General features: G+C 35.2%; 3 protein-coding genes across 5 annotated transcripts; 2 read left to right on the top strand and 1 right to left on the bottom strand.

Moving 5' to 3' along the window:
• Positions 1-156: 156 nt before the first annotated feature.
• On the top strand, positions 157-6,540 carry LOC145117024 (uncharacterized). Its single transcript, XM_079053333.1, has 20 exons — positions 157-622; positions 727-815; positions 1,051-1,160; positions 1,258-1,312; positions 1,462-1,553; positions 1,692-1,758; positions 1,857-1,919; positions 2,018-2,170; positions 2,289-2,382; positions 2,746-2,825; positions 2,901-2,976; positions 3,102-3,145; positions 3,276-3,343; positions 3,455-3,540; positions 3,616-3,773; positions 3,861-5,127; positions 5,207-5,646; positions 5,735-5,891; positions 5,979-6,271; positions 6,353-6,540. The coding sequence occupies exons 1-20, from the start codon at positions 511-513 to the stop codon at positions 6,428-6,430; spliced, it is 3,582 nt and encodes a 1,193-aa protein (XP_078909459.1). The 5' UTR covers positions 157-510; the 3' UTR covers positions 6,431-6,540.
• Positions 6,541-10,175: 3,635 nt separating this feature from the next.
• CRR41 (potassium/sodium hyperpolarization-activated cyclic nucleotide-gated channel protein) lies at positions 10,176-11,068 on the top strand. Its single transcript, XM_079053953.1, has one exon. The coding sequence runs from the start codon at positions 10,223-10,225 to the stop codon at positions 10,817-10,819; it is 597 nt and encodes a 198-aa protein (XP_078910079.1). The 5' UTR covers positions 10,176-10,222; the 3' UTR covers positions 10,820-11,068.
• Positions 11,069-12,863: 1,795 nt separating this feature from the next.
• Positions 12,864-17,578, bottom strand: LOC145115531 (pentatricopeptide repeat-containing protein At4g04790, mitochondrial-like). Of its 3 annotated transcripts, XM_079051824.1 has the most exons (15): positions 17,251-17,577; positions 16,962-17,006; positions 16,032-16,823; positions 15,840-15,904; positions 15,635-15,742; positions 15,418-15,531; positions 15,221-15,316; positions 15,053-15,151; positions 14,803-14,922; positions 14,624-14,728; positions 14,336-14,500; positions 14,075-14,202; positions 13,890-13,968; positions 13,468-13,685; positions 12,864-13,377 (listed from the first exon to the last, which is right to left on the bottom strand). In XM_079051824.1, exons 1-15 carry the CDS (start codon positions 17,531-17,533, stop codon positions 13,182-13,184), a joined length of 2,613 nt encoding a protein of 870 aa, XP_078907950.1. In that variant the 5' UTR covers positions 17,534-17,577; the 3' UTR covers positions 12,864-13,181. The 3 variants fall into 3 exon arrangements, with proteins under 3 accessions (XP_078907950.1, XP_078907952.1, XP_078907951.1); XM_079051826.1 differs by lacking the exon at positions 17,251-17,577 and having other exon boundaries at positions 16,032-16,840; positions 16,962-17,000; XM_079051825.1 differs by lacking the exon at positions 12,864-13,377 and having other exon boundaries at positions 13,594-13,685; positions 13,822-13,968; positions 17,251-17,578.
• Between the last annotated feature and the right edge of the window lie 6,530 nt (positions 17,579-24,108).

Below are 24,108 nucleotides of genomic sequence, written 5' to 3'. Positions count from 1 at the left end.
AAAAAATATAAATACATCCTTATTGTGGTTAAACATATGACAATAAAAGTATGCAAACGTCTTCTTTCTAGTATTTTTCTAATAAAAAACCTAAATCTGCTTCAGCTACATAAAAAGTTTAGAAATTGATAGGAAACAATTGCAGGTGGTCCGCTAAACAAAAAGGGACGTTTTTATACATAAAACGACGCTTTTGGCGATCTCTTACTTTTAATGCAAAGTTCCCATCCATGAGAAAACCGAAGACATCGACATATCATCGCCTGACAACGGCCCCCAGAGGAGAACCCATAACAAAACGGCAATTATCTCCAACCGCCTCACTCCTTTACCCTCACTGCATCACCGTCGCCGTCAATCCCTCCGATCACCACAATCGTCAGCACCGCCACGTCATTGCTTTTGCCCTCATCTATCACCGCATTTGATCTGGCTTTGACGCTTGAATTTTTCGTCATTCCCGGCGGTTGTTGCTTGGAAGGGTTGTTTTGGAAAGTCGGCTGAGGAGTTATGGAATCGATAATGGCTAGGGCGCTGGAGTCCACTCTCAAATACTGGCTAAAATCTTTCTCCAGAGATCAGTTCAAGTTACAAGGACGCACAGTGCAGCTCTCTAATATAGGTGCGCATTTACGTTTATTTTGATTATGACGCAAATATGTTGAAATCGAAGAACTCGACGCAATTTGAATGTTGAATTGGCATTCAATTTTTGAACTTTGATAGATATAAGTGGTGATGCTTTGCACGCAAGTCTTGGATTGCCGCCTGCAATAACCGTAAGCATGGCGAAATCAGGGAAGTTGGAGATTGTGGTATGTAATTAACTTCTCGATGGCCCAACGAATATCAGTCACTTAATTATCATATGATTTTATTTTTTTGGGAAGAATTGCATTTAATAGTAAGCTCAGCGTCTGTAGCTGAAGTTATTTTTTTGTAGACACACAAATGTAGACGTTAATTATTTTAAGCACAGATACTTTTATGTGTATATGCTGCTATACGTACATGCATTCTTAATATGATCAGATGTATGTATTTTTGAAGCTTCCTTATTTGAGTAATGTGCAACTGGAGCCCATTGTTGTGATGATTGATAAGCTTGATGCTGTGTTGGAGGAAAATGATGATTTGGATGCACGTAGGAGCACAAGCAGGTGAGTCAATTAGTCATTAGTTTAAAATCTCGTGTTTAAGTTTAACATAAATAATCGTGTTGGAGCACTATTTTGTTTGTTTGTTTGTTTCTGAAAGTGCACAGGCGTCTTCTAGTTCATCAAAAGGTGGTAGCTATGGATTTGCTGAGAAGGTTAGGTAGTTTTACATGGTGCAATTGTGAATTACTAATATGATTGTGATTATACAGTTTGTCCTGAATATTTATCTATGTATTGAATTACAGATTTTTATTCTTATTTCTTAAATCTTAAGCTGGCTGGGTTTTGTTTTTATTATTAGATTGCTGATGGAATGACATTACAAATACGAACCATCAATCTATTACTTGATACTCATGGTAGTGGTGGTGGACAACTTGGAGAGGCAAGTTGGTAAGTTTATGATCTCAGATACATGTTTGCATAATTTTTATAGATGTAACTCATTTTAATTAGTTAATTGGAATTTATATGAGTGCCAAAGCCCAAAGGGGATTTAGATTACTTAATTATGTATTCTTGCTAAGACAGGGTACCACCAATGGCATCTATTACAATCCGCAATCTTGTGTTGTACACCACTAACGAGAACTGGCAGGTCTCTTCTAAAACTAGCTATATCCAATTTACACATTTTCTACTTAATTATTTCAAATTACAACAAATGATTATTTATTTGGCAACCACATGTGACAGGTTGTGAACCTTAAGGCAGCAAGGGACTTCTCAAATGACAAGAGCTTCATCTATGTGTTCAAAGTAACCTTACCTCTCAACATCTAACCATTTTGTTAGTACTCATTTCTTATGATACTTAGTGTGTGTGTGTGTGTGTGTGTTTTGGAATTAATGCACAGAAGCTTGAATGGGAGTATCTATGTATGGATCTGCTGCCTCATCCTGATATGTTTGCAGATCCTTCTCATAACAAGAAACATGATAAGGGTGGTGCAAAGCGGGTATTCTTTGGTGGTGAGCGGTTTATCGATGGAATATCTGGAGAGGCTTATGTAATCTTAACACTTGATTGTCTGCAAACTCAGCTTCACTACCTAAATTAACTCACTCATCAGTTTAAACATTTCCTTAACTGTATCCAACTTTCATGTGTTTTGTTTTTATAATCAGATTACAATACAAAGAACGGAGCATAATCGTCCATTGGGTATGGAACTTCAGGTGCATATTACAGAAGCCGTCTGCCCAGCATTAAGTGAGCCAGGTTAGTAAGGGCTTGTTCCTTTTATTATTTAATTTAATGGGTTAAGTACTTAATCTGGACAACTATTACTATACATGGTTGTTTCTTTTTCACTTAGAATGCCTTAACGGATTAAACCAAAATTAAGCATGCCTTAATGTATTAAGACGCTAACCTTTTACCAACTCCTCTCGTTAAATTTGATATATTATTGTGAAATTTGTTCTTTAGAATGGTCATTTAGTCTCATTTAGACAATATGTTCAGTCTATAAAAGAAACAAACTTTATGTATACAATACTTTATCTAGACGGACATCGTTACCCATTCAGACACTTTACCCATGCATGACTTAATGACTTCACTCTGATAAAATAATAACAGGACTTCGAGCTGTTCTTCGTTTCTTCGCAGGAGTATATGTTTGTCTTAACAGAGGAGATGTGACTCCAAATGCTCAAAAGGTTAGTAAAAAGTTACTATAGAAACTGCGTAAATTTTATAAAAACCAACTTTTTTTTTTTTTTTTTTTCTGGCAGCAATCAATAGAAGCTGCTGGGCGTATAATAGTCTCCTTTATGGTGGATCATATATTTCTTGGCATCAAAGATGCTGGTTTGTGACTTTTTATATTTGTCTAAAATTCCATCTTTCTTCTTTTTGTTTTCCTATTTTAGACAATTATAAGATGTAGACAATAAAAAAATGGTACTCACTGAAAAATCTCACTGTACTTCTAGGGTTCCAGCTAGAACTTCTGATGCAGTCACTTTACTTTTCTCGGGTAGATTTCCATGCGACACTCCTAAATAGCTATATGTTTATGTTTTTCCCTGTACAATGTAATTAGTATTTATGCATAACGATGGTAATTATATGTTAAAATTACACATTAGTTTTATTTGATTTTGTAGGCAACCGTATCTGATGGAGCAATTGCCAAATGCTTAACTCGGGTCACGCTTGGTGGACTAATTTTACGGTATACTCTCTTAACATAAAACCTTCACATCCAAAATTTATATCTGCATCTGCATTGTGTTTACTATTGATAGTTACTAAACTTAAACAAAAATTATATGATTGAATTCAGGGATACGTTCTCTCGTCCACCATGCCCACTAGTGCAACCATCCATGCAAGATGCTGCAGATGAACCTCTACACATTCCAGATTTTGGTATGGATTGATTGTCACTGATGTGTTTCTCATTAATGTGAAAATTAACATTTTGCAATTTTTTTTTTTCACTAGGAAAAAATTTCTGTCCTCCAATATATCCGCTAGGCGATCAGCAACAGACACAAGATGACCGTGTCCCACTCATGTCCCTCCATTGTCTTAAATTCATGCCCTTCCTTCCCCCACCAGAGATTTCTTCATACACTGTAATCGAATGCAAGCCTCTTACGGTATTATATCATTTATCATCAGATTTTACATAAACCAAAACATTATCCAATTTTACTCATAATGCAACCATTCTTCAATCTTCCCAGATTCATCTTCAAGAAGAGTCGTGTGTAAGAATATCATCTTTCCTAGCTGATGGAGGTGTGGTTAACCCCGGTGATATATCTCCAGATATCTCCATCAACTCCATTCAATTCAATATCAAAAAATTAGAAATCACTGTTCCACTGGAGCCCAGGAAACCAGACCATCCCACATATTTCCATCACCATCCGAGCTCCTTCAATGGAGCAAGGCTTCAAATCCACAACTTACATTTCTCTGAATCACCTTTTCTAAAACTTGGCCTGCTCAATCTTGACATGGATGCTGCATGCTTCTGTTTGTGGGAAGGTCAACCGATTGATGCCAGCCAGAAAAAATGGTCAATCGGAGCTTCTCTCATTGGCCTCTCTCTAGAAACATGTAGCAATCCCTTTGGACCTAATCCTTCTCGGATACGCTCTTCAGAGTTAGAGTTATGGAGGTGTATAGAGATGAAAAGTGTTTGCGTTCAGGTGGCTATGGTAACAGCAGATGGAACTCCATTAACACACGTTCCTCCACGTGGAGGTGTTGTCAGAGTAGGAATCGCCTGCGAACAATATCTATCCAACACCTCCATCGAGCAACTGTTTTTTGTTTTGGATTTGTATGACTATATCGATGACGTCAGCGTTAGGATGGCAATGGCGGGAATAAGTAAACCAACGAAGATTGTTGGATCCGAATGTTTGGATCATGGAACTTTAAGCGAAAAGGTTCCTGCTGATACTTCAATCAGTGTATCGGTTAAGAATCTGAAACTCACGTTTTTAGAATCTTCCTCCGTAGACATTCAGGGTACCCCTCTAGTTCAACTTGTCGGAGATGATCTGTTGATGAAAGTCGCTCATCGAACCTTGGGTGCTGCGATGGCAATTTCGTCAAATCTGCAGTGGGAGAAAGTGCGGGTGGAGTGTGCAGAGACTGATAGAAGTTTGAGCGAGATGCGAGGTGTGTTTTGGGTGCAAAACAGGAGGAATTCGAACGGCGTTCCGATTCCGTTTATGAATATAAGCGTGGTTCATGTAATTCCATACAATCCAGAAGATACAAAGTGTAGAAGCTTCCGTGTAATGGCTTGTATTGCGGGTGTACGTCTTGCAGGTGGAATGAATTACAACGAAGCTTTACTCCACCGTTTCGGGATTCTAGGGCCAGATGGGGGGCCGGGGGATGATCTCTCGAGAGGTTTACATCATATATCTTCGGGACCTTTGTCAAAACTATTCAGACCATCGTCTCCGTTTGCCGATGACGTGGAGACTCGGGGTAAGCAGCTAGGGTTTCACTTTTCACAGTAGTCATTTATTTTCAACCGTTAATCGTCCTTGTTTCTTGTTTGTTTTAGATGAAGGCGTAGGGAGTAGTAGTAGTAGTAGCAGCAGTAGTTACCTGCTGTTGGATGAAGTGAATATATCGATAGAATTGAAGGACTGGATATTTGCATTGGAAGGCGCGGAAAGGCTGAAGTTGGAAGTGGAGGATTCCTGCAGAGAAAAGAGATCCTGGCACACGTTTTTTGAGAGTTTTGTAGTGAAAGCAAATGGAAGCAAAAACCAGAAAGTAAAAAGTTCGATTCAAGGAGAAGAAGTACATAAATATCCTGTTCAAGTCGTCAAGGTCGGTATTGAAGGGTTGAAGACTTTGAAACCTGAGGCACCGACAAAAGGAAGCGCAGATCAGAGACACAGTGGAGTAGATATTAAAATTGACGTGGTGCCTTGTGAAGACAAGGCTGGGAATATTACTTGGGCAGTGGAAAATTTGAAATTTTCTGCAAAACAACCCGTGGGTTTATACTTCATACTATTCAAGTTGTTGGTATTATTTTATTTAGGGACCGATTATTATTATTATTATTATTGTGGTGGTGCAGATTGAGGTGGTTGTAAGAAAGGAAGAGCTGCAACATGTAGCTCATATGTGCAAGCTGGAAATTGATTCAATGGGGCGAATAGCTGCTGGAATTTTACGATTGCTTAAGCTTGATGGACCCGTAGGTCAGGCAACACTGGATCAACTAAGTCGCCTTGGTAAATGAGTCTAAGATTGAGATTTTTTTTTTTTTTTTTTTTTGAAATCTGAGGAGGTATTTGCATATCATATTGAAAATTTTGCAGGGAGTGATGGTTTTGAGGAGATATTCTCTCCACGAAAGGTGAACAATGATACTACTACTGAAGTTCCTAGTAGTAGCACGAACAGGAGTCCATCTTTCCTTGCACCTGTAGATGATAAGGAAAGTTGTTCTTGCTTGGATCCGACTTTAGCTTCACTTGAGGCAGAATTGTTGGAGTCACAGTCCAATTGTGCTGAATTGAGATCATCAGAATCTTCTTCCAACCCTCACGTACAACAGCTTACTCAGAAACTAGAGACTATGCACAGATTATTGGCCAGGTTGCGGGATCAGGTATATTTATTTTCCCCGAGTCCCAATTAATTTATAGCTTGTTTTTAAATATACTGTATTTATTACATTTGCAAATTGCAGGTCCAAGTGATAAAGGAAAGGGAAAGATGTACATTCGAGATGATTAATTATAGAGGCCTAGAAGACGTCCTTTTGTAATTACCCACATTTTCTCACTGATTATTATTTTGTATGTATGTTATTGTTAGCCAATTTTGATAGGTAGTTATTTTGTAAAGCTTCCCATATTTCCAAAATAATTTTTTTTAGTGTACTTTTTCGATTAGTGTGGCACGCAAACAAGCAAACATCATATTAGGTTAGGGTTCATTCCATAATTAAGATAAGATAATAACTCTTAATCATAATTATCTCTTTTTAATTAATGATTCAGATTGATAGTAATTAACTTTTACCATTTACGCCAAGGCTTTCACAATATCACATGATGCCAATAAGAACCATGCAGTCATATTTTTCACGTTATTGGTCCAACCCAATATAATTATAACAAAAATTCAAAGTGATCTCGTATTAGGGATGTACATTTGGACCGGGAAACCCGAACTGGAACCGGAGAGAACCGATCGGGCCGGGACCGGGACGATATTCTTGTAGATTTTTGGAACCGGAACCGGTAGAACCGGTAAAAACCAAAACTGTAACCGAAATATTTCTCAAAATATGCTGCTATTTCTCGATGATCGGTTCCAACATTGAAGACCCGGCAAGAACCGGAACCGGTAGAACCGGCGGTCCAGTTCGGTTCCTATTTTCCACCAAGCTCGGTTCCCGGGCCGGTTCCGATGCTCATCCCTATCTCGTATACATTTATTATGCACAACCATGTAGACAAACTTTTTTTCTTCACGTTATTGGTTGATTGGTTCATTTCATAACATCACCTAGAAATCACAATTCGAATAAATTATATCTTACTTATCCAAGTTATAGAAGTTATAACTTGCAAAAATAACAAAAGATCTATGTCAACATAAAGTAGAGAGAAACAAGGTTTTGTCATGAGACGATTAAAATAATGAGACATGAAAACATTGTTATTGGAAATTTGGAAAGATATAGAAAGGCAAGTAAATAGCTTCAAAATAAGATAATATACAAAATGTTTTCTCTATATGTCGAAACATTTTGTTCCTGATTAGTTAGTAATCATTCACAATATATTAATACATTTATTTTGGTTTAAGGCCACACAATATACTACATATTGCTCTATGCACTTTGTTGAATGGCATCTAGGAACACCACAACCTAGGTGTGTGGATGCGGTAGTAGAGTATGATGTCTTTCTCGTGTTCTTTCTCCTTTTCTGATTGGGCAACGACTTATAGACATTTTTTCTCTTTTTCAATTTTAATGATATTTAATTAAATCATTGATATAATAAAAAGTTATAAAAAATATATATAATTTATGGTTTTTAATTCTCTATAAAAAAAAGTATAATATTGGTATAAAATATATTTAATAAAAAAATTAAAAATGAAGTGAAGTGAAAGGTGACTTTTCGATTTTGAAGAATGAGATGAGAGTGATGAGAAAATAAGATGACGCTAAGATGGTAGACAAAATGTGAAAGGTGAAAAGATGGTATATTCTCCGACCTAGAATAACCGTTTTTATCAACAAATAGTTAACCTAGTTAGATATTTTGACATTGAAAGGACAAACTTCTTAGAGACCAATCCATGTTTGTCAAAAGTTTTAAATAAGTTATGGAACGAAAGAAATTTCTAATTTAACATCGAATCTCGGTTTCCGTATAAATTTGGAATTTGGTGCAGCATAGCATAATGATGCTACTCAATATATACTAGTTGTATGATGATACTCTATATAATATTTGTTATTTGATATTTATTTATGCTATATATTAAATTTAATTTTTATGTTTCAATTTTATTTAGAATTGTTAGTACTTATTCAAATAATTAAAGACTGAATTTGTATATAAATAAAACGCAGTGATATATATGGTAATGCTGATAAACTAATATAACACACAGTTAACATTTAAGTGTGAATGTGATTTCGATGCAACTGAAGCTGTGAAAAAAGTGTCATCGTTAGAGGTCCAAATAATGACGGATGATCAATCTTAACAATTTTCTTGCTCGGTGTAGTCCTATCAAAGATAAAATAAAAAAACTCATTTTTAGTCCAAAAAATACATTAAATATGTATGAAAATGTTTCCAAGAATGTAATATTTCTCTACTTATATATGTAATACTTGTGTAGATGCATTGATAATATTTATTTAAAAGTGGACTAGATGTAACGTTTTCATCTAATAATTTCGTTGTTTTAATTTATTATATATGAATATTATACTTGGTAAGATAGTTCAAAAGTTATTCTAGTAAAAACAGGTGCATGAGTTCTAGGAATTCCCATATCGGTTAATAAAATAATAAAGTTAGAATATTTCTTTGATATTAAAAAAGATATAGTAAATCAGAGGTAACCTTTATAGATACCAATCATATCATATACAAACAATGGATGCAATATATTGTTTTTTTTTAGAAATTTGAGAACTTAATATATGCTGACATTTATGATTTATCTTAGACAAAACTTCAAAAATGGTCCCTTCTAAAAATCTGAAGTTTAGTCTCTAATCTTTAAAAACCTCATAGATGGTCCCTGTGGTTTCAAAATTTTAAATAAACTTAATATATGTTGTTCATAGTCTATGATCACTAAAACATCTAATTGCAGTCATACAGCTCTTGCTTATGTTATAATTACAGATTACAGTAAACCCTAACATCAACAAAATCACGAAAATCAATAGTGAAAGTAAGACCCTAACAATCAAATTGGTTAATCAAAACCAAACAAAGATATCAAAGAACCCAAACAAGCAATTCATTTACTGCTTTGGTATCTTATCATCTACCGCCAACCAGCCAGAATCGCAATCCCAAATACAGTCCCCATTAGTATTCCTGAAATCAACCCCATTTTATATCAACTTCAACTCTCCCAAAAACAGAACTACAATCAACAAAACATCTAACCAGCTACAGGTTCAAGCCATAGGGTAGATACTCTCTTTATTTCTAACCAAACCTACCGGTGGCTTTACTTCTCCTTTATCCCTCCGTCCTTGATGTCCCACCATAAAAACTAACCAGGAAAGATCTTCTGAATTAGCGTTCCTTTGTAGTAACCGGAGACACCAGTGCACATGGATTTGAAATTGGAAACAATAACGGGGAAGAGGTTGCTGTAGAGGCTGAGGATGATGTGGCCAACGGGTTCGGTATCACGACAGAGGGCAAGATCTGATCATAGGGTTCGGGTGTCAAGTTGTTTGGAAGTAGCTAGGGCAGATACGAAGTCAATGAATACGTAGTGAGTAATAGTGGTGTCAAGTTGTTTTTGTGGTGGTGAGGTTATGGAGAGGGAGAGAGCAGTGGTAGTGGTGGAAAGGAAGAGAAGAAAGCGACAGTGGAGGTGGAGTTTGGAGAAAGGGGCGGAAGAGGATGATAAGGAGGTAGGGGTGGTTGTGGTTGAGCATCCAATGGTGACGATGTATTTATTGAGAGAGAGAGAGAGATGACCGTTTAATATTAAATAATTAAATTTTTTTTTCTTTTTTTTAAGAAATAAGGCAAATCTTCATAAATGGTCCCTGTGACAGTGACAGTGAAATGACATAAATACCATTCATTTAACGGCCAAAAGCTAACGGAGTTAACGAAAAGGACAATTTGTTAAAAGTTATGAAACCACAGGGACCATCTTTTTAAAGATTAGAGACTAAACTTCAGATTTTCGAAAACGAGATAGATCATTTTTGAAATTTTGTCTTTATCTTAAAAAATATATATATAAGTATATAAATTTTTGACGGGTAATATAAAACAGAACAAATAGAGGAAAAGTAAGCAAGGCTTATCTTCATTCGCTTGGTGTTGCCATGGCTTCCTCTACCATTTTCCACCTCTACCCCTTCAAAACCTCCCTAAAACCACCTCCTCACAGACACTCTGTCATCAAATGCACTTCAAATGCATCCTCTCAGCCACCGGACTTCCCCTCTCCCGACTCCTCAACCACCACCAGCTCGGATAGCTTCCCCATCGAGAAACGACGAAAATCCGAGATCGTCAGAGACCGAAGATCCAAATCAGGCCTCGTAAAACCAGAACCTCCGAATTTCGAAGTCGGATGGAAAAGAACGGTGCCGATTCCTCTTGAGAAGCCTATAGGTTACGTGATAATGGATTTCCTGGAGAAATTGGAGGAGTTGATGGGAATGGAGTACGGATCGACGGCGTTGCTGGCGAAAGCCGGTGAAATTGTGGCGGAAAGAGCGAGAGAAGAGGCGGAGGATCTGAGAGATGAAGGGAAAGTGGAAGAGAGGATGGTGACGGAGCTTTGTAGAGTGTTGAAGCTGATGGAAATGGATCTGGCGATGGTTAAAGCTTCTGTGAAAGAAGAGACTTTGAACGAGAGGCTTCAACAGGCGAAGGCCAGATGCCGACAAGCCATTCTTGTTGCCAGTTCCTTTTGATTCTTCTTCCTCCGAAACTGGAAATTTTGCAGGGATGAGACGTTTTGCATATAAATGTGGAACTTTTTGTTTCATCATTTTGAGTTCATTCCCATAGCCATAGGTGTTAAAATATGGATTAAATTAAGTAATGATAAGGATGTTATTATACGTTAAAAATTCTCTCATTAAAAACAGTAATGTCAGCTGTCAAGTATGTTACTTGTTGTGCATTTAACCTGCAATGTGAATGTGATTCATCTTCTCTCAGCTAGAACTGAACTGATTGTGGTTACAAGATATAAGTATATTTGAAACATATTGTTATTGAACATAATTCGTAGGTATGGATATGCCAAGATATAAGTATATTAGATAATCTAGTTAAGGGCTCTAGCATATATTTCTTTGTGGTTGTAACTACTGACTAACATATGTTTGGCCATGATTTCTAGAATATGCAATTTCAGTTTGATTTTTTTGAAGAATATTAATTTTATTGAATTTTTATATTTGGTGAAAATGAAGACTAGTTTATCAGATAAATCTAATATTAGTTTTGGTTTCCAACATCTTAGAAATACATTATTATACAGTCATAGTTGATTAATTAACTCTGACAAATCACTTATTTATTAGTCTTGGTTTCGTCAGAAATGTCTAAGAATCCACTGGTCATTATTAATCCTTTCAAATAACTAACTCTTATCGCACTGTTTGTACCGAATCTGATATAAAAACATTTTAAGAACAAACAACCCGTCCCCTCAAAATACTAGGACATCCAAAAAATATTTGAATATTGTCGCTCGAAATAAGGCATCCTAATCTAGTTAACGGTTCTCATAATTTACATCCCAACCCTTTAATATTTGTAACTGTCTTAAAGTTTTGCTCCGCATGCTAAAAACAGACAACTCAATAATATTAACTTTCAACATAATTTTTTTTTATATAATATGATTAAAAAAAATAATAATAAAAAATAAAAAAATAAAAAAATAAAAAAATAAAAACAAATCTACAATTTACTAATATTCTATATCGTGCCTTAAAGTCACATACATAATCACAGATACAAATCAAGATACAAATCACTGATGCACAAAATCATAGGCACGAATCACCAATACACAAAATCTCTCCTAGCCTAACTGTGATTTCATGCAGTCTAGCTGCGATTTCCTCTACAAGAAATATCTACCTGCGATTTTGGGCTATACACCTACAATTTCATGCTTGCTAGATGCAGTTTCCTCTTAAAAAAAAGAAAAAAAAAAAAAAAAAAACACACACACACATCTCTGTTTTTTTGGCAAATAACTAACATAAACCTATCCTAAATGATATAAAAACTAATAAAACACCCTTATAACATGAAAAACTAGACAACTCACAAAGTCTTCGTGTGTATAAGAAAGGGTTATTGATCTTGAGCTATTGAGAATGTTGAAAGAATTTTTTGAAGTTGAAAGTGTGAAAGAAAGGGTTATTTCAAGTGTTTTAGGTTTTTATACTTAAAACCCATGGCCGACAATGGGCTGAATTTGCGGTCCAAGAAGGTGAAATCGCAAATCACCTATGGTTTCGTTAGATATTTTCAGAACATGGTTAATTTTTGCTATTTTGTGACAAGCAATTAAGGACTTTGGCTAAATTTGTAATTTCCACAAAAAAATAATAATAATAAATAAATACAATTAGTATAAACTCATTTAGTTATACTCACTACTCATATTATTTTAAAGTTTAAACTAATAATCGTGGACTCAAAAACCCATATGGATCAGTGTATGTAAGGATGAGCTTTTTAACCAAAAAAACCAGACAGGAACCGGAACCGATTAGTGGTATTTGGTCCGGTTCTCGGTTCCCCAATCCATCATTTTCGGTTTTCGGTTCATTTTACATGTGATTTGGCTGGGCTTCTTTTCTTATATTTCAAATGAATGAATCAGGTCTATGGAGACAAGGGATCTATGTCATCAACAGTTTTTTTTTTTATTTTTTTTTTTATCTTTTTTTTTTTTATTTTTTTTTTTATGATTGATCATGAAACCCAGAATTCCATATAAACAGGGTATGGTATGGGTAGGTAGATGTTAATGCTAAAGCTAAAGTGGTATTCTTAAGAGAATGATTACAACAATGAATCTACTACTAGCTAGTTACCCCACTTACCCTCTTCATCTTTCATGGTGTACGAATCAATTTCCTTCCTACTGAAATATACAGTTACTTGAAGAATCAAGATCAGCTGCAATGCAGGTCCACCCTTAGGTCAAGAGAGAGAATCAAGTGACCAAAATGCCAATTAATTGCTAGTGCAACCCCAACCCAATACCCACCCTCATCTTGTATATAATGTAAAGCTTTTCACATTCTACTTTGATTTCTTTTTGTTTTTGTTTTTCTTTTTCTTCTCCACAAGGGCTGAGGAGGAGGAGGAGGAGGATATGCCATATGTCGCTTGACATGCTTTAATCACATCACACACATGTGAGTCATCATCCGATATATTTCCTAACAAAACTTTTGCAGCTTTATGCCCTCCCGAAGCCAAAAGCGCCTGATACATCCTGCAAAACAAAACATATGTATAATCGGCTTAACGGGTTAAGCTAAAAAAAAATTGGCTTAATACATTAAGACACTAAATTTAAGCTAACCTTAGGTAAGTTAAGACATTGTATGGAAGGCCAGCTGTCTGATATTCTTTCCAAACAGAAAAAGAACGGTTGAGATCTTTGGCATTGACACAAGCACTAAGAAGAAAATCAAGACTTTTCCTTGATGCCCGAATCCCAATCTCTTCCTTGATTCCTTTGAGCAGATCCAACCCAAACTGCACATCACTTGGTTTCATCACAGCAATCTCATAAAACACCTGACATTCAATTCAATAATCAATACCATAATCGTATATACCAATCAAAATATGACATTCTTTTTCACAATACAATGTTGTAATAGAAAAAAAAAATGAAAGTGGGATGTTATATTCAACAGATAAATGAAAGTACGTTTCTATTTCTTGCATTTAGCCCTTTGGGAATTGGGATATGATCAAAAGAGAGAGCAAGCAGAAAACCTCGTCAAAAAGAACTTCAGAAGCCATTTCATTGGTGGAAGACTTCTCCATACGTTGCTTCAGTAAATCAACAGCTGGCCTAAACCAAGTTTAACTTATCATCAATAATTACATAAACATAAACATAAACAAACAAACAGATACTATTACTATTATTATTATTATTATTATTATTATTATTATACCCTAAAAGCTTGTATCGAACACAATACAAGATGATTCTGGCACACCCATCATGCCAAAGTTCCGAATCCTCTAATTGCTTCAACAGCTGAAGTAATCTGTCTAATTCACCTTCTGATTGAAGATGTTCCTGATTCAAACATTTATAACTATTATTAACTAACTACCTATAAAAACAACATACAACAATTATATATATATATATATATATATATATATATATATATATATATATATATATATATATTTAACTCTAGTCTTACAATAAGACATATAGCTGATTTTGGCTCCAAAATTGCTTCAACTTGTTTAAGTTCATCATAAACTTGTAGGGCATCTGCCATTTGGCCATTTGTGGCAAGTGCAGAAACCAGCACACTTTTCATTTCATTCACAACTTGAAGCATAATTCTCTTGTCTGAGAGAACCTGCAATTGCAAATGGATTACAAATCTCAATACAACAATTTTACACCAGATAACTAAAACACAAGTATGAGAGGGGTTAAACCACAAAAATATATTATATAATATTTGTATATGGAAGCTTACTTGCTTTGCCTTGTCAAACAACCCACAAGCTGCATATGCATTTATAAGTGCCATGAAAATGTGTTTTGTGGGTTGAACTTCTGATTCCTCCAGTTCTCTAATATACTACACAAAGCATCACCAATCAGAGCATGAATGTTATACATAAACATCAAATAGAAACTAGCAGATTTTATTACCTTTATGATATCATCTTCACTATTGCAATTGCCTAATATATAACTGAAAGTAAGAGAATCAGGTTTAACTTTTGACTTATCCATTTGTTTAAGAACCATCAGTCCTTTATGAAAGTTCTTCTGCAAAACAAAAAAAAAGCTTAGGGAAATGGAAGGGTGAAATAAATGAGGTATTAATGAGATCAATGGATTAAATCTTGTTCCCATTAAGTCAAAAAGAAACAACACAAAGATGAATAAGAAAATTAACCTGTCGAAAGTATCCACCCATTATAGCATTGTACATGTTAGCATTAGGAATTAAATTCAATCTCTCCAGATCTCCAATCATGCTATATGCCTTATCAAACTGCAAATAAGTATCAAAGGTATTTAAATACACTTCACATCAAAATGCAACAAATAAAAGATCACTTACATCCTTCATTTTCACACACAAGCTTATCATAATTCTAAAGGTCTCAGCATTCGGATGTATATGATGATCATTTATCATGGAATTTATGCGATGAACCTGTCATACAATTTGAATCATTATTCATTATTCATCTAAACTACTTCTAATTTATAAGCTTAATCAGGGAAGAGCTCACATGCTAATAAGTAATAACATACCAAATTATATTCACAGCTCAAATCACATGTTGTTAGTATGGAATTGATTGTACTTATTCGAACATTTAACCCTTCTTCAAACATAGATTCAACTAAATCAATGGCCAAATGTACCTGTTTCAGTCAAGAACATAATAAACTATCAGCAACATTCAAAGTAGAAAGAAAAAAGATATATCCAAAGAAGTACAAATGAGATTAGCAGTATTGTTCACACCTCGCCTGAGCTGCAACAGGTTTTAATAAGCTTTTCATAAGGTACGGATGAAGATGAAACCTTCAATTCAGCTTGCAAACTTTTGAACTTTGTAAAAATGTTTTCAATCTTAAAAGTTAAAACCATGTAATCAAAGATCAGTAAATAAGAGTTGGTAACAATCAAACATTATACATTTACAAAATATTTTTTGACAAATGCTGACCTGAATATTTGGTATACTCATTGCATAGCAATAGATCAAGTTTGACAGATCTTGCCCAGTTTCACCTGTATTTTGAAAAACAAAAATACCCAAAAAGAAGGGTAGAAATCATTCTTCATTAATCTTTACAAACATAAACTTAAGATTCTTCAAGAAAATCTTTAAATGATGAGCTTACAATGATGAGCTTACCATCAGTTTTGAGTTCCAGTAAGAATTTCTTTGCATGGGTCTCCAAAGAAAGCCCTCCCAATGATTTAAAAATCCTTTCCATACTCTCCTTTGAGGAAACTTTCTTTATGTCTATTGTTTCTAAAAGAAATGATACTTCCTCTTGTCGATCCCCTTCACACAAGGCTACCAAATAACTTTCATTAAAGTTGGATTCATCACTACCATCTGCACTTGTAATTAGCATCTGTATCTTATCTCCATCATTTAGTTTTATCCATAAAAGCATCTCATAGTAAGCTAGTCTTGAAAGAGAATATGGATGTTCTTTCTTGATGTTCTCACAGAAGAAGTGAAATTCTTCAACCATGCCCATGTCAATGATAAACAGAAGAAACGGACCATAAGTTTCTTCACCAATTTCAAAACCACTTTCCCTCATAGATTCAAAAACCCTATAAGCTCTATGGAACTCTTCCAAAGCAGTATCCTCATCATCTGTATTCCTAGCCTTCTCTATGCATACCTCTATCATAGCATTATATTCTTTAACACCAGTTTGACGCCCCAACTTACCAAAAACTTTAATAGCATTATCTGCCCCTAGCCTATGTGTGCACGATCTGGTCAGCTTGGAAAAATGAGTGCCCTGAGTAGACTTGAAGACCCATTTTTGCTTCCTCACTCGTGTTACATCTTTGCGACGCAGTGATGTCATGCTGTTAATTATGGTTGGCACCCATGGTATATCCAAAAGACCAGCCGAAGGTTGCACATCATAATCACAGGTCTCTTTAATATCTGGTGAGTCATCTGTATCTCCAACATTTCTATTATCATAAGTAACAAAAAAGAATGAAGAACCATGAAGTGGTATACGAACATGGATGAAACTTAACATGTTCAGCCTTACAAATGTGAAATTAAGTAGACTAACAATGAGATACGTACCGAATATTATAGAATGGAATTGCCTGGAAAGATCTCGCTTTGAATCTGGTAGAGAACACGTTAAACATCAATTTTTTCAGATTAGCTAAATCAAAAGTATCATGTAGGGGGTCAGAAGTATCATGTGTTCCTTGTGTTCTAACCACATGATTTCAAATTAACACTTTCATTTGATAGTTTCGGTTTGTAAACATGTGAAAACCTAGCAAAGGAATCTGCCGCACAGCATATATTAAGGATAAAATTACATTACATTTCTCCATTATACAGATATAGTACGATTAAGTACCGGAAGTAGAAGACGAAGTGCCAACCCTATTGCTCTCAACTGCCAATTCACTTAGAGGCTTGGAAGATGGAGATTTGTTTGATCGTGAGGGTTTAAGATGTGATGAAGAAGAAGAATCTGCGGCGCCGGCAACTCGTATATAGTTTTTTAGGGTGTCTTTGGCGGCGGAGGCGAGAGACGAGGTGTTGGTGACGGCAGAACGGGTGAGGTTCTTCGACTTGCTATGGGAGTGCGTGGTGGCGGAACTTAGCAGCTTGGAGAGGGTTCTGGTCTTGGCGGACATTTGATCATACGATTTTGATTTTTCGTGGGGCGTTTTTGTTTTAAACCAGATATGTCGGGTGTTTATTTATCAAATATAAGAGCATTTATATCATTAGGATGTAAAAAACTAAAACATGGTCTACTTGTATTTCTCAACGAATGCCCGCGCGTTGCGCAGAAACACATATATAGTTGAAATCTATAGATATATATGTTTTTCTTAAATATAACAATAACGTTGTTGTTAAACTTTATATAATAATTCGTATACTAAATTGATACAGTATATTGATTATTTTGAATTATATGATAATATATACATCTATTATAAGTGCATAATCTCAATCGTTTGAATGACTTTTACCCGCGAGTTAGGCATCAATAAAATTAAATATAATATATGGTTTAATGTTATTTATAGTTGTTGTTGTTAATTGATTTTTTTAAATTTATTGGCTTAATGTTTTAATTTCTATCATTATGATTATGTTAAACATCAAACATTGTTTTTTTTTAATTTTAAAGGTGAAAATATAATCATTTATATAGAGTTATTTTTAACTATTGTTATTGTAAGTTATTTTAAGCTATTCATTTGAAAACTTTTAACGATTATAAAAATATCTTTAGGAAATATTTTAGTTAAAATGATATTAGAATTTAGTTTTTTTCATTTATCACTACAATTTATCACTTTTAACTATTCACAAAATATTCTTTGGTTTTTAAGTGGAACTGAAACTAATATTTAAGTTGACACTGTAATGTTATATTTAAATTAACAATTTAAGTATTTTGTCCAAACTGTTCAAAAGTTGTAGCTTTAAACTGATAATGTTTTACATACAACAACATAATAAATCTAATAAATTAAGTATAATATGTTATAAGTTAAAGTGATAATTTTATAAGTAGAAATAAAGATAATATTTTATAATTGAAATTTAGTTTATTTATGATTACACTTTAGGTTTGATAATTATTTAACCTTATTAACCAACTTATAATCATTATTAGAAAGACACTACAATTTATCACTTTTAACTATTTATAAAATATTCTTTGGGTTGTTTAAGTTAAACTGAAATTTATATTTAAGGTGACCCTATAATGTTATATTTAAATTAATAATTTAAGTATTTTATACAAATTGTTCAAAAATTGTATCTTTAAAATTATAATGGGTTACATCAAATAATATATTAAAACTAATAAATTAAGTATAATATGTTAAAAGTTAAAAAACATAACTTTATAAGTAGAAGTAAAGATATTATTTTAATATTAAAATTTAGTTTATATATGATTACACTTTAGGTTTGATATTTATTTAACCTTATTAACCAACTTATAATTATTATTAGAAAGAAATTGAAAGTCATGGGAGTTTCAAATGAATGTGGTGAAAGGAAAAATGCATGAGAGTTTCAAATTGATGTGGTGAAAGGAAAAATGCTTCCTTTATAGTATAGTAATAGACGAATTCTCGCGTGTTGCGCAACGAAGATTAAAAATATATTCTTAAAATATTGAAAAATATATGTTTAAAATGGTTATGTTATTACATTAACTTTGAGATAATATTTTTACACTAACTTATATATATATATATATATATATATATATATATATATATATATATATATAATCTCAATTATTTTGAGCAATAATATTCATTGACATCAACCCACATTCCTTATTAATAGAATTAAATATAATTATCTATTTAGTATTATTTTTAACAATTATTATTATTGTTTAATTATATTTTTACTTATGCGATCATTTTTTAATTTCAATAATGATGTTCATTTAAAATACAATTTATTTATAGCTAAATGTAATTTATAATTTGATGTTATTATCATTTAAAATTGTTATTCATTAATTTTAAACCACTTATTATTAATAATAAGTTAAAGAAGACTTTTAAGAAACACTTAATATTATTATTAAAATGTGAAACATACACTAAATAATAAAGTGATAAGATAGACAATTTGTATTTCAAAAGAGACTTGCATGGATAATATGACATATCCATGTAATTTGATTTTATTATTTATAATTATTGCTTATTAATTTTAAAACCACTTGTTTTTATTAATAAGTGAAAGAAACTTTTAAAAAGCACTTATTATTATAATTAAAATGTTAAACATATACTAAAATATAAAGTGATAAGATAGACAATTTTCATTTTAAAAAATGCTTACATGAATAATATGGATAATATGACATATCCATGATTTTTAATTAATTATTGTTTTGAAGCAACATGAACATACAAACATGTATACAATAGTTAATTAAATATTATATATATCACCTTCCATAACATATGATCGATAACATGAATCTAATCTAATTTACATTAAAATTTCAACCACAACATACAATGATATGTTTAAAAGAATACTTAAATCAAGAAAATACAAAAAAGAATTAGTATATAACAAACTTACAAATTAAAAAATTCAACATAATAACATGGCTCGAAAAACTATTCAAAGCCCTCAAACCAACAAAAAAAACTTTAAACTTGTTTTCTTTGTGAATTTTGTATGTGATTTGTATTTGTGTGTCTACTCAAAAAGATTGATCTTTTTATAGTAGAGTATCCATTAATTTTTTATTAAATATATTATATAAGTTATAAAATATTTGAATCATTAATCATTATTAAGAGACTTTTGAGTGATATTCATTAAAATAGGAGGTTTCAAATGCATGAGGTGTTTGCAAATTTTTATAGGGGTTTCAAATGTATGAGGTTCAAGGAAAAATGCTAGCTTTATAAGTATGTATGATTGTCATGCTTTCCACTAATGGTCTACTTCTATTCCTCAATTGTCATGCTTTCCACTAAATTACATGTATACTTTGTGAAACGTCTCAAAAATACAAAAATAAGACCCACATATTTTATTTTTAATTTAATAAAATCAGTATTCCAAAAACATCATCAATACAATCCAAATAAAACAAGTGTATCAATCGTCATATCAAATCATAGTAAATCACATAACGCGGAACAATGTGGTGGGTGTTCTGCAATCATCCCGAGTCATTCCCCTTGAAACTGGAAGTATCTAAAATATAAACTAAAAACCGTAAACACAAAGCTTAGTGAGTTTCCAAGATACCACATACCATACATATATAACACATAACGGGCCCCGCCCAGAGAGTATAACGGGCCCCGCCCTAACTCGCATAACGGGTCCCGCCCACTGAGTATAACGGGCCCCGACCAAACTCGCATAACGGACTCCACCCAATGAGTGTAATGGGCCCCTCCCTAACTCACATAACGGGCCCCACCCACATACAAATCATATAAGCATAACAGATAATAGCATACAGAATAACCATCGGTCCCCGCCCAGTAAGCATACAAGCATATATACATACCAATGTCACACAGACAACGAGTATTCTAACATAACAGATCATGGATCGGCATTGGTGCCTTCGACCCGCTAAACATGGTGATGAAACTCACCTCAAACTGCTGAACCACACGAATAAATCTTTGGCTGCTGGTCCGACAATCCCCGAGCTATCAATACCAAATAACATCCAATTAAAATTGAATTCCAATCCATAACCATCAGTCCATATTTAGGGTAAAAAGACCATTTTACCCCTTACCTAGCTTGGTCCAAGACTAAGGCCCCAAACCTACAATCCAAAAAGCCCATACATGGCCAATTTTTTCAAATTGGCCCCAAATCCCTTCCATGGGCCTTAATCCAAGGTCCAATAAAATTCCCGGCCCAAAACATTAGAATTTAGATGGCCCAACCAATCCCCAAACATCTAAGTCAAAAATATGGCCCAAACCCAAGACCCACTAATCTGAGGCCCACTCTGTTGAGTACGTGGGGCGTACTCAGCTTATACGCGTGACGTACTCGCCTTAGGGATTGTACGCTAAGCATACCTGCTTGTACGCCCAACGTACTCTCTCATTCAGCCATCTTCCAACTCCAACTCTTAATCCATAAAGACTTTACTCCAAAACTTAGATCTGACTTCCTTGAGCTGATTATATTCTCGTTGTGATCAAGTGGGCAACAAGGAGGTCGACTGCCTGATGATCAGAGAGGAGCAGGGAGTACATCTGCTCCAGTTATTTTTGGGTTGTTATCTCCGTTGGTGGTTGATTTGATTATGTTCAAGAAGTGTAGCACCTGGTTCCTGGTATGTGTTTTATTCCAGTATCTTGCATTTTGGCCTTGGACTCGGCGAGTTGGTCCAACTTGTCGAGTCGGAGCGTGTTGGACATAGAAGTTTAATGACCTACTCGACGAGTCCGCGTCGGGACTCGGCGAGTAGGCGCTGCCCGGACAAAACCCTAGATGAGGGTTTGCACCCTATTTAAACCACTTGTTCAGCCTCCCTTTCGCCCCCAATGCTTCCAGAACTCCCCTTGAGCAAACCCTAGCCGTTTTTTAGAAGAACTAAGGCATTTTTGGTGGATCTTGCTAGTTGTGACCATAAGGAGGAAGAGAAAGGCTTGAGGAAACAAGTGAAGACTAAGGGAACCCGAGTTTGTGCATCTTCCACAGTTCATTGGAGGTATAAAGCTGTAACCTTGCTCTTTCATTTGTTAGATCCCTTTTTGGGGGATTTAGGGCTTTTATAAGCCATTTTTTTTGGTGACCAACCATGATTGCAAGCATGGTTGAGGGTTGAGACTTCAGAATCAAGCCATTAAGGGAGTCACAAGGCAGTTAGGGATTGCTTTTGCACCCATCTAAGGTCCCATTCATCTTAAGAGCTTATTTTATGACCTTTTGAGCTCAAAGTCCCATGCATGCACGTAAAGTTTGTAACTTTACGTGCTAGAGCGATTGAAGGAGCTTAGATCTACCTTTTTCGTCAAGAGTTGTACGCTGGAAATCGAGAAATGAGACTTGGACATGCCCGACTCGACGAGTTGTTCTTGGGACTCGGCGAGTCTGAGGCAAAACTCCCCTTTTCTGTTAAGGATTGAAGGAACCCAGTTGAGCTCTAGAAGGGTTTTTAGAGGGTCCAAGGGAGTGACCCAACGTATTGGACTGAGCCTTAGGTCTGGAGTTCATTGGACTCGACGAGTGCAATAACGGACTCGGCGAGTCCAAGGCAATCTCCCAACTCTTGAAGATGAACTCGACGAGTTGTTCATATAACTCGGCGAGTCGAGGACATGACGTGTTCTTAGGATGAAGATGGACTCGACGAGTGTTCATACCGCTCGGCGAGTAGGATGAAGGTTCATCCGAGGTTGTGTTGAGAGAGAACTCGTCGAGTCGTTGCTAAACTCGACGAGTAGGGACGTGGATGAGGTCAGGTAAGGAGATAGGGACTCGACGAGTTGACGACCCAACTCGGCGAGTCGGGTCAACTGGAAGTTGACTTTGACTTTGACTTGGACTTGGTTTGGGGTAAAATAGTCATTTAACCCTAAGGGTAGATATCAGATTCTGACTAAGTGTTTTGTGGGGATTATAGCCGGAGGATTTCCGGAGCAGCAGCAGTCAGAGATTCCCCGCACAAATTATCAGCAGCTACTCGTTTGAGGTGAGTTACCTTCCAGTAGCGGTGGGTCTACGGCAACAATGCCGGCCCACCAGTAGGAGTTGTTGTAGATGATTATATTTGTGATAAATGTCTATGTTTGCTATGTTTGCTACTACCTGATATGTTTATGTGCTAGCATGATATGTTATATGTGATAGTGGTAGTAGGGGGAGAATAGTCCCCAAGTTCAGTCGTTAGGACCGACGGGTAGGTCGGGCACCCCAGAATTGCCTGATAGTATGTTCATGCTATGATATTGTGTGGTAGTAGCAGGAGGTGAAATAGTCCTCGGATGTCGGGTGAAATAGACCGACGGGTAAGTCGAGCACCCCAGAATGGCTTGACCTGGGTAAGTCAAGCACCCCATAATGGCTTGACCTGGGTAGTCAGGCACCCCAGAATTGCCTGGCAGTATATGTGTGTTAAATGGTAGTGGTAGGGGGTGAAATAGTCCCCGGTAGTCGGGTGAAATAGACCGACGGGTAAGTCAAGCACCCCAGAATGGCTTGACCTGGGTAGTCAGGAACCCCAGAATTGCCTGACAGTATGTATTGTATATGTGTGGTACGATGGGGGAACTCACTAAGCTTCGTGCTTACAGTTTACAGTTTGGTTTCAGGTACCTCTTCAGCGAAGGGGAAGGAGCCGACGCGGTAGCGGCACATCATACACACACGCATTGATTATCCGCACTTGAGATATTCTGGGATTTTACTCTGACGTGTTGCTATTATATGTTTTGGGTTTTCAGACATGATACATTGATTCACAAAATGATATATTGATACGCAGTTTTCTTATGAATGTTTTATAATTCGTTAATTAAAATGAAATTTTTGGACTCGAAATTTGGGATGTTCCAAGTTGGTATCAGAGCCCTGGTTTGAGGGATTCGGACACACCTTCGGGGTGTCTGAACTCAAATCGAGGGATTTAAAAGATTTTTATAAAAAAAATGGTTTTCTAAAAGCTAAGTTAAAAGAGTTTTGAGAAAGAACGAAGTGTGTGATGTGCGCGACCGGCCGA

Source organism: Lactuca virosa, chromosome 5 (genome assembly GCF_052849685.1).
Source record: "Lactuca virosa cultivar CGN04683 chromosome 5, Lactuca_virosa_CGN04683_v6, whole genome shotgun sequence".
NCBI classification, from domain to species: Eukaryota; Viridiplantae; Streptophyta; class Magnoliopsida; order Asterales; family Asteraceae; genus Lactuca; species Lactuca virosa.
The sequence above is the reverse complement of the archived record's forward strand: the minus strand, read 5'-3'. Positions and strand labels throughout refer to the sequence as shown.

What these genes read in the sequence shown, in the direction of transcription:
- LOC145115531 (XM_079051824.1), bottom strand. Translation starts at nt 17,533, where the DNA reads ATGTCCGCCAAGACCAGAACCCTCTCCAAGCTGCTAAGTTCCGCCACC. An exon ending in CACTTCGTCTTCTACTTCCG is followed by an intron (nt 17,007 to 17,250) that starts GTACTTAATCGT and finishes GTTCTCTACCAG; the next exon opens with ATTCAAAGCGAGATCTTTCC. An exon ending in GTTCGATACAAGCTTTTAGG is followed by an intron (nt 13,969 to 14,074) that starts GTATAATAATAA and finishes AACTTGGTTTAG; the next exon opens with GCCAGCTGTTGATTTACTGA.
- LOC145117024 (XM_079053333.1), top strand. Translation starts at nt 511, where the DNA reads ATGGAATCGATAATGGCTAGGGCGCTGGAGTCCACTCTCAAATACTGG. An exon ending in AGTCACTTTACTTTTCTCGG is followed by an intron (nt 3,146 to 3,275) that starts GTAGATTTCCAT and finishes TTGATTTTGTAG; the next exon opens with GCAACCGTATCTGATGGAGC. An exon ending in TCTACACATTCCAGATTTTG is followed by an intron (nt 3,541 to 3,615) that starts GTATGGATTGAT and finishes TTTTTTCACTAG; the next exon opens with GAAAAAATTTCTGTCCTCCA.
- CRR41 (XM_079053953.1), top strand. Translation starts at nt 10,223, where the DNA reads ATGGCTTCCTCTACCATTTTCCACCTCTACCCCTTCAAAACCTCCCTA.